The following is a 10,458-nucleotide window of genomic DNA, read 5'->3' as shown; positions in this document are numbered from 1 at the left end:
CGTGCGGACGAGGCCACAGGGAGAGGGGTCGGGGGTTGGAAATCGGACGTTTGGAACAGAGAAAGATTCCGGGAACTAGGGTTCAGGGTTTTAGGAGGATTTTGAGCTCAACGATGAAAAGTTTTGGAAAAAAAATATTTTAGCGCGTTATTTAATTTTGATAGATTTTCGGGATGTCGCACTCGTGCCATAAAAATACAATTCTAGATTTTTTTTCAGACAGATTAGTGGTGGCGTAAAAAGACCGAGTGCCCTCAATTGTTTGCCACATATAGTTAGTTTTGGCATGCAATTCAAATCTGACTACTTAATTAGTTAGTTAATTGAGATCCAATATCTAGAATTGCGTTGTTTGTGGGATTTTTTTTCAAACTCAAGATTGCACTTTCATAGAACTGAGGGAGTAGAGCTCTTGCTATTTTCATTAAAAAATACTCATTACAACCACGACCGATGCGGAATATCTTTAAAATTAAATCTTAGATTTCTCTCTCCCCCGACAGGTTGTGTTTAAAGAAGTTCCAGTGTCAAGTGAACATTCGTTGTTACTTTGGGCTCTTTCGACAGGTTTTGAGAGGTTTAAGAGTGCCAAATCTCCTGCTTTGGTGCCAATTTTGAACCCCAAACCCAAACCCGTTGTCACGGTACCAAATCTGCATCCTGTGCGGCAGTTCATCCGCCAGACTACTCTCCGGGAAAACAGGGGCATCGTTGGCCCGCGAGGGGGCACTGCCGCAGCGTGACTGGCACAGACGATTGCCGGAACAAAAAGATGGCTCGGCCCCCCAAACGCGGGTCCCCTGCCCGCCCGGCTCCGGCGCCGCTCTGCTCTCCCTCCGACCGAGAAAGAACCCGCCCCGCTCGCTCGCTCAGCCAGGCCGCAGCACGCGACCGAGCCAGATTCCCAGCCCCGCGCCGCGCGGCCGCATCAGCGAGCAGCCGTCGACCCGACCCGACCCGGCCGCTGCGCACACCAACCCACCCCACCCCCACACACGACCGCGAGTCCGCGACGACTCTTCTCTTCCCCGCCACGGCAAGTCGGCAGGAGGGAAAAGAGAGGCGCGCCCGGCCCGACGAGCCCTCGACCCCGCGACACCGGACGCCGACGGCCCGGCGGGTTCGTGGCGTCAACCTGAAGCAGCCAGCCTCCTTCACACAGCCCTCGAGGCTTCGGCTTCGGCTTCGCTTCGCTTCCCCTGCGCTGCGCTGCGCTTCTGCCCTCGCTCCCTCGGCCCCTCCCGCCCGCCCCGCCCTCCTCGGCCGCGCGGCTTCTCCGACTAGCCTCGCCGCTCGCTAGCTCCTCCTCGCTCCGGCGCCCGCGGCGGCGGGCTGGGCGTGGGCGGGACTCGTCTGGAGGGTCCGCCGCTCGCTCGCGCGCGCGAGGGCGGCCTCCGCTAGGCTGCGCTGGGGCCTTCGGGTGGCCGAGCGGCGGCGGCGGCGGCGGCGGCGGCGGGAATTCCTGGTGAGTGGCTCTGGCATTGGGCTTGTGCTCTGCGGGCGTCGAGTCGCATTGCGAGGTGGGGAGCGACCTGTGCCGGGGTGGGGGGGGGGGGATGCCGCTGCCGCGTGGAATTCGGGGTGCGCGTGCTCGCGAGCTTGCTGCTGTCTGCTTCGCCCCCCTGATCTCGCTTGCGGCGTGCGCCAGATTTCGTGGGGATTGTTATCGTGATCTGCGCATTTCCAAAGGAACTGGTGCTCTTTCCTACTTTTCTAGCAGTAAAAAAAAATTAAAAAAAAAAACTCCGGAAGGACTGTCGGTGGGGTTTGTGGGGTGGCGCTAGATTCGCGGCGTCTATTTTTCTGTTTTTTTTTTGCGAAATGTAAACTGGTGTTTTCCCCCTCCCTGTAATTGCTTCTCCCTCCACTGTTTTGTGATTCTGTGTCTGAAGCTTCTCGTGATCTGCATAGGTTGAGCATCACCTGTTTGGTGCACTGTCATGCTCAAATTTTCTCCTCTCCACAGACACATATAGCTCGGTTATTGGTAGGCGCGATCCCATCTCACAGTTTTCTGATAATTTTGCTTCTGTATCAGATTTTTCCTCAATATTTTTTTTATCTTTTTATTGTTGATGTGATTCGATTCGTAGTCAACCTTAATTTTCCCCATTTGGTAGTCGAATTGAAGTGCATCGCTGATGAGTCTCTAGCCGTGGGTTTTGTGAGTACGTCATTTGTGATAGATTCTGGTATGTATACAAGCGAGTACACATATACGCAGGCTTGGAATCCTACTATACACACATGGCGCGTTATTAAACCTTAGCCTTGTATGCGCGATTGAATGCTGTTACGCAATCAGCATCTCAAAAGTGCAGTGTGACAACATTAATGAGCGTGCACCTTCTTCTTAACAGGATAAAGTTCATTCTTGTTTGGTGGTTTCTGGCACACCTACCTGCCTCAAGTCTTGCTGCTACGCTTCCCTGTGGTTATAAAGCTTTCAGGATACACCTGGGAACGTTTGGTTACTTTGAAGTAGTTGTTGGAGCATACCACAACTGGGTGACAGTTCAGCAGGAATTCTTCAACTTTCTGATCGGATGGTTTTGTTCTGATTTTTTTCCTTTCTGAAATTGTGCGATGCTTTAGTGTGAAGCCATAGTGAATGCAAACTCCGGACCAACTTGTCACAAGGTTTTGAGTGATGAAGAAATGGCATGGTGGCTTTGTCATAGTATCTCTGTTCATCATCTTGATGTTAAGATATGTGATATTAGATAGTCCACTCGCGGAAAAATCCCTTCAGTATGTCTTCCAGCAAAACAGAACAGCAGAACTACATTGGTTAGATGTTCCAAACCCACCTGCAATCCAGAATCCACAGAACTCTTCTGAAGTAATATCTACCAAACTCTTGGCATCCAACCTTTCCATTACCAGAAATCTCTCTGATAAAGAACTACAGTCTTTGCATTCTTGGAATCATTTGAGGAATCTAGTATCTCATGCCCATATCCTACCAGATGGAGTAGAGGCAATCAAGGAAGCCGGAGTTGCATGGAGAGAACTAAATACAGCCCTGGCATATGATGATTCAATTGCTTCTGTTAATGGCAGCACCCAGCAAAAGGACAAAGGAAAACAATGCCCATATTCTATCCGAAGAATGAATGCCACGAGGTTAGGGGATAGGTTTGCTTTAAAGATCCCCTGTGGATTGATTCAGGGCTCTTCAATAACTATCATCGGTACTCCTGGTAGTCTTCTGGGTAATTTTAAGATAGAGTTAACTGGAGCTGCAGTTCCTGGCGAACCAGACCCTCCCATTGTGCTTCATTATAATGTCCGTCTTCTTGGTGATAAACTTACAGAAGATCCTGTAATAGTCCAAAATACATGGACTGTAGCTGATGATTGGGGTTCTGAAGATCGCTGCCCATCTTCTGAATCGGATGCTAAGGACAGTGCAAATGGTACTTATCTTACTTGCCTATGTATGAGTATTTCATTACGTATGAGTAAGACCTAGTAAAATATCAATATACTCATATCCACTTGTTGCAGTATCAAAGCTAGGAATCTACAAATAAAATGAGATGAAAATATTATTTAATATGGTTTTTTCCTTCATGGTTTTTTCAACAAAATGGTTTGTCGTCTGCGTGAATATATTTAATCCTGGTCTCAGGATTGACATTGGTTCTTTGCCTTCTCTTGTTTTACAGTGGATGATCTAGAAAAATGTAGTGGCATGGTAGGCAAGGAGCAGAAAGAAATCTTGGCCTCTAAGTTTCGTTCTAATGTTTCATCCATGCCACCTGCAAGGAAAATGAGTGCAGAACCTAGAAAATATTTCCCCTTCAAACAAGGATATCTTGCTGTAGCAATTCTTCGCGTTGGAGCACATGGGATTCATATGACAGTAGATGGCAAACATATCACTTCCTTTGCGTTCCGAGAGGTAAGTCTTGCACAAGTAATCCATCATGCCTTTCGTCCTATAGCAATGTATAGTCAATGATTTCAATTCATGCTTAAATTTTTTTTTCTCATACACACCGATATGAAACTATTTTAATTGCCTATGCTCTATTGTAGCGATATCACAATTTGTTATGGGTGTTTTATTTTGTCATTATTTTTACACTTTGTACATCGATCTATCCAGGATTTGGAACCCGGATTTGTTGGTGAAGTAAGAATTGCAGGAGACATTAAACTGCTCTCTGTGATAGCAAGTGGTCTGCCTACAACTGAGGACTTTGAGCATGTCATGGACTTGGAAACATTGAAGGCTCCACCCGTGCCTATAGATAAATTTGTTGATCTTTTTGTAGGGGTCTTCTCTACAGCAAACAATTTCAAACGCCGGATGGCAGTTCGCAGAACTTGGATGCAATATGATGTTGTCCACTCAGCAAAAGTTGCAGTCCGATTCTTTGTTGGCCTGGTAAGAATGGAAATTTGATAAGAGGACAGATATATCATAGTAATTTGGCCATATAGTAGCTGCAGCATTGTGTTTTGTTATGGTTCTATGCTTAGAAGTAATGTATGCATGACAGCATGAGACAAATTGTGTATGTAGAAGGACAACAGCACAGAAGGCGTCACTCATGTTAATACATCCTAAACAATATGTTCAGTGCATCATCATTATCAATTGCATACATCTTATGCATGAGATTACCATTCCATTGACGGTATTTCTGTCTTTGTTCATGGCATTCTTTTTGTAGTCGCTTGCAAATTATCACAATATACTCTTTCATCAGTACTGTTTTTGAACAGTAAATCAACATTATGGTTTTCACCCCTTTACTAGTTTGAGTTAGCGCTCCCAACTTCAGTCTACTCTGTACTCATTTTCCTTCCATTTTTAAAAGCACAAAAATGAAGTGGTGAATGAAGAACTCTGGAATGAAGCACGGACATATGGAGACATCCAGTTGATGCCATTTGTGGATTACTATAGCCTGATTCTCTGGAAGACCATAGCGATCTGCATCTATGGTGTATGTATAATTTATTATGTGTTTTATTTAATTTAGAGGGCACGTGTGTGCATTTTCTAAGCAATTATTCTTTACAGACAGATGTATTGTCAGCCAAGTATGTGATGAAAACAGATGACGATGCTTTTGTTCGAGTGGATGAAATACTTTCTTCCCTAGACCGAGTAAATATCAGCCATGGACTTCTGTATGGTCGTGTCAATTCAGATTCTCAGCCTCATCGAGATCCATATAGCAAATGGTACATAACCCCTAAGGTAAGTTGTGTTAAACTATATATTCTTATATCGAGAGATTATGCAATTGGTAAGCACATAGAGTAGACAGGCTCTACATTTCATGTGCACGCTAGAAAGAATGAATTTATTTAAATTTGTCCATAATCACTTCTTTACATAAGCGTCCAGTAATTAATCGTGGGAGGATGTGAGAGTGAATGTAAAAGCTAGTCGCCGCATGGCTGCATACTTTTTAAGCATGAATTAAGGCTTGTTTTTGTTTTGAGAGAAAAATCACAAAGGATTTTCTCTGCGTGGAAAATAAAGAGATGCGGGCGTGCCAGTGTATATAGAAAATACACAAAAGAAACAAAGATAGAGAACACAAGCTTTATTCATATTTTGAAAATACAAATACAGGTTCCCGTGTACAAGTGTGCGCTCCATAGCCTGGCGCCGTAGGGCAGATCTGACTTGGGCGAAAGTGGTCTTCTGGTTCCCGGGGCCTCGGAAAGCACCCGGTTAATTACCTCCGCAAGACTAGCTTGCCGGAGTACCTCCGATTAAGCTGTCGTGTGGTCATCGTCTTCGGTCTTCGCTTCGCATTCTCCATGCATGATGATGGTGGTGGTGTAGAGGTGGGCGTCGGCGTCATCCATGGCCTCGTCGGTGTCCATGAGCCGGTGTAGCGCAGCTGCAGCATCAGCAGCACCCGCCCGTGTCATTCGGCCTCGTCGGTCTCGAACGGCGTGGTAGTCGTGGTAGATTGAAGATGCTTGGAGAAGACTTGAAGCTGGACCGAGTCGATGTCGTGGCAGCTTAGTCGTGGTCGAGGTAGTCGATGTTGTTGATGAAGAGGGTCACATCAACCCATGAGCATGTGTGGTGGTGGTGGTGGTGTAGATGGCGTCGATGTCATCCATGGCCTCGTCGGTCCATGAGCTGGTGCAACGGCACTGGGACATCAGCGGCGCCCCACCTGAGTCGTCCGGCCTCATCGGTCTCGAATGGCATCGTAGTCGTAGAGGTGGGTAGTCGATGCAGAGCCGACGAGCTGGATCGAGTCGATGAAGCGGAAGGGAATGTCACCAACCCATGAGCATGTGTGGCGTGGTTGGAGCATCAACGCTGCCCGCTCGCCTGTGCCGTCTAGCTCGCCGGTGTCGGACGTCGCGTAGACGGAGTTGGTGTAGCGCAACTGGAACATCAGCTTAATCGTCCGCCTCGCCAGTGTGGGCCTGGCGAGGTCGCAGTGGGGTGACGATGCGTGGTTGAGTCGGGTCGTTGAGACGCTAGCTGATCCTCAAAGAGATGGCAAGGCATCTACATGGAGATGCACTAGCTTGTTGCTTCTTGTGGAGGCGCACGTATGCTTGTGTGGCTTGCTAGCTTCTCGTACATGTGCACTTGTGCGCGCTGTACATGATCTCGCATGTGAGCGCACATCCAGGCGCCGAGGTGCAGATCCTCCGGCTGCTCCGCGCGGCTCCTCAGGTCGTCGGCGCGTGACGGCATCTTGCGGCAGCCTGCCATCAGCGTCGCCTCATCCTGGCATCTTCACGGCGACGACGTCATATGGTCGGCGCCGGTTTGAACGGGCAGCGTCGGTCATGCCTCTGGCCTCAGCGTCTTCGTGGTGGTGTAGTCGTCGGGTCGATGCCGGGCTTGAGCGTGAAACGCCGGTCGTGCCGGCACGCACTTCGATGTCTTCGTGGCGGCGTAGTTGTCGGTCGATGCCGGGCTTGAACGTGAAGGGCCGGTCGTGCCGGTGTCGCACCTCGGCGTCTTCGTGGCGGCATAGTTGTCGGTTGATGCCGGGCTTGAACGTGAAGCGCTAGTCTCGCCGCGCCGCGCCTCGGCGTCTCCACGGCAGCGTCATCGTCAAGTCGGTGCTGGATGTGCAGCGCCAGCCACGATGGTGCCGTCGATGATGAGAAGGTGGTCGATGACGCCGCTCCACCGGCAGCCGAGCTGAGGTGGCCGTCGATGATGAGGGGTGCCGCGCCACTCCGCCGGCAGCCGAGCTGAGGTGGTTGTCGATGTAGAGGGGTGCCGCCGGCAGCCGAGCTGAGGTGGCTGTCGATGTAGAGTCGGCAAGCTGGACCGGCGAGTCGACGTCGTAGCGGTTGATCGTAGACGAATGGCGAGACATCAACATGTACATGGGTGGGCACACCTACGTGCATTCTCCTGTAAATGAATGCTCTTATACATACATGCGCATGTAGCTAGCTAGCTTGCTAGCCATACGTGCGTTTCTGACAAATACACACACAGACTTGTGCGCACAGCGGTGCAGATTATCTCTTCGGCTCCATGCGACTTCTCGAGCCGTCGGTGTATAGGCGTCTCGCGATAGCCCTTCATCATGGAGTCGTCGCCGTCTCATCCTGGCATCTCCGTGATGGTCGACGCAGCAGCGATGTCGTCATCCTCGACGCCGGCTTGGCGTGCAGCGCCGGCGCTTCGACGTCATTGTCGGTGCGGTGGCCGGGCTTCAGTAACTTCGTGGCGACGCCGTTGTCACTGGTTCGGTAGCCGGACCTCGACGCGTAGTGTGGTGTCGCCGCCAGTCGTCTCAGTGTCCTCGCGGCGCCATCGTCGTTGGTCGGCAGCCAGGCTTGACGATGCGGCGTGGTGTCGTCGCCGGCCGTCTCAGTGTCCTCGCGGCGCCGTCGTCGTTGATCGGCAGCCGGGCTTGACGATGCGGCGTGGTGTTGTCGCCGGCCGATGCTTCATCACCAGCTTGGGGTCTGCCGCGCCTCCGAAGACGAACCGGGCGTCATGGCCTTCTCCTCCACTCCTTCGACTTGCTTCTCGACCTCTGCTCGGCGCCGGCGCGGCTGCCGACTCCGGCTCCTTGCCGACGGCAGATGATGAGGCTGAGGATGGCGAGAGGACAAGGGTCGCCACCGGCTTGGTGCAGACGACGAGGAAGACGAAGACGATGGCTGGCGAGGTCGTCGCCGGCGTAGTGCAGACTTGCGGGCCCGACCAGGAAGACGAAGGTGTAGGCGGACGTGATTCCCTTGTTGACGATGAGGGATGCAGAGGGGATGAGCACGTCTCCGGCAACTCCGAGCGCCGGCGAGCTCGACGACGGCAGGCGATCCCTTGACTCCGGCGCGCGGCTTGAACGAAGATGGACGAGCGCGCCTGCCTCTACTCGTCACGGCGAGCAAGATGTGCGCGGCGTCGTCTGCATCTCCGATGGAGATGGGCTGGGGGCGCTTCTCGCCCCTGGCTCCTTCAGCCGCCCTCCCCTCCCATCCAGGAAAGGAAGCCCCTGTGAGGGAGGCGCACATGCCTTTATATAGCCAGGGATTAGGGTGACGCGCTGCTTGCTAGGTTTTCATCCGGCGCCGCCTTCGTTTGTTGAGAGATATCCGCAGGCCTTATCTGCTCGGCGAGATAAGCATCCCGTCCACCGGATTCGTTGCATCGTGGACCTGATCAAGAAAACCCTCTAGCACACGTGCGTGACAAGCTAATAAGAAGCTAAGGATGCGTGCACGTGCATTTTCATCCGGCTTGCTTACACGTAGACTTGTCTCGTTTTGTTACGGGCCGATGCACCGAGTTGCTGTCACGGCGAAAGTGTTCGGGAAGTCTCGATGCTTCTAGAACCTTCCTGGCCACGCCGGCTGTCGCGCGGGCCCGGCCAGACAGCCGTTCCTCCACCTGTATATCGTACCGGGTTTGAGTACGTGTACACGGCCTGTATACACGTGCCGGAACTGCAGACGTAGATGCATAGGCTTGTCATATGCGTACGTGCATGCTCGGAACTCTGCATGCTCTTGGGGCTAGCTTCACATGTCCTATGTATAAAGTCAAAGATTATGAAAATTATATTTTAAAATAATTGCACAAAATCTCGTCAAACAGTTTTTTACTTTCTTCTTCGGCACAACTGTTTTTTTTAGGCATGCACTACTTCTGCTGCTATTTTCTATAATCTAATTTCCCTGTTACTGCCATTTCTTTGGTGAGTCAAGTGTTGTAATTAATCTTTACTTTGAGTAGGAATGGCCTGAGGAGAGTTATCCTCCATGGGCACATGGACCAGGATACATTGTTTCACAGGATATAGCAAAGGAAGTTTACAGGAAGCACAAGAGGGGGGAGTTAAAGGTACTGTCCAAACTTCTGTGAAATTTTCCTTTTGTGCTGTTGTATGGAGTAATTATGAAGGTTTAGTTGCTTCTGTTTGGATAGCATTTAAACTCAAACATCAAAATACCAGGATCTACTCAGTATCTAAAAAAATGCCTAGCTTTATTAGCTGCTTATTTCTACCTCTACTAACTATAATGTGTCATCTTGACTCTTACAGATGTTCAAGCTGGAGGATGTCGCAATGGGGATATGGATCAATGAGATGAAGAAGGATGGCTTGGATGTCAAGTATGAGAATGATGGGAGGATCTTGGTCGAAGGCTGTGAGGATGGGTATGTGATTGCCCACTACCAAGAACCAAGGGATATGATGTGCCTCTGGGACAAATTTCAGAAAACAAAACGAGGAACATGTTGCAAAGAGTGACAGAGCTAACGGAAAGCAGCCCTTCATCCTACGGTGGCTGCTGTTGGCCGTTGCCTGAACCCAAGCCTTCGCGCTATGACAATCTTGACACATCCCAATTCTATAAGGACGTGCAGAACTGGAAGGCTACAAAGTTTTGGATATCTTCCAGTTTAGTTTGTTCACAGTCGGAAGAATTTCAAGTCTAACTAGGGAATACGCATTGTAGACTATGATAGGCCACATCTGGTTTTGGCGTAGGTAGGAGGGTATTGCTTGCTTTTATTTACAGTGTGGCTACTTGTAGAATATCTGTTAGAATGTAGGGATACAGGAGCGGCAGGTTATCTCGTTACTTGTTAGGATAGATCGAGAGGCAGTGTAACCATTCTTTGAACGGAATGCATTTTGCATCCGGTGTAAATCTATGTGACGGCTATGTCTCTTATATAATCCACTCTGTGTCCCTCCACACCTGAAAATTTTGAAGTTATACAATGACAGTCCCCTTTATAATTCATTCTGGAAATATTCAAATTGGTAGTGATTAAGATATGATTATTATTACATCACATTCAAGTTTTTCAAAGGATAACTGTTCCCTCCCGATTGCCCGATCCCTTCAGAATTCCAACAAACAGGATGCCATGCCGTGCGCGCAGCCGCGCAGGCAAAGTAGCTCGCCCAGGCCAGCAGTATTGCATCCTAAAAAAAAAAGTCAGCAGTATTGCGGGCTCAGAACGAAAATGTCTTC

General features: G+C 49.8%; 1 protein-coding gene across 1 annotated transcript; it reads left to right on the top strand.

Annotated features, from left to right (window-relative positions):
- The first annotated feature begins 1,006 nt into the window (after window positions 1-1,006).
- On the top strand, window positions 1,007-10,224 carry LOC120703076 (beta-1,3-galactosyltransferase GALT1-like). The gene is made up of 8 exons (XM_039987083.1): window positions 1,007-1,465; window positions 2,361-3,419; window positions 3,672-3,907; window positions 4,115-4,396; window positions 4,833-4,961; window positions 5,039-5,218; window positions 9,206-9,313; window positions 9,516-10,224. Exons 2-8 carry the CDS (start codon window positions 2,651-2,653, stop codon window positions 9,723-9,725), a joined length of 1,914 nt encoding a protein of 637 aa, XP_039843017.1. The 5' UTR covers window positions 1,007-1,465; window positions 2,361-2,650; the 3' UTR covers window positions 9,726-10,224.
- The last annotated feature ends 234 nt before the right edge of the window (window positions 10,225-10,458 follow it).

The sequence above is a fragment of the Panicum virgatum genome, chromosome 4K (genome assembly GCF_016808335.1).
Source record: "Panicum virgatum strain AP13 chromosome 4K, P.virgatum_v5, whole genome shotgun sequence".
Classification (NCBI taxonomy): Eukaryota; Viridiplantae; Streptophyta; class Magnoliopsida; order Poales; family Poaceae; genus Panicum; species Panicum virgatum.
Note: the sequence above shows the minus strand (reverse complement) of the source record. Positions and strands in the feature narration are given on the sequence as shown.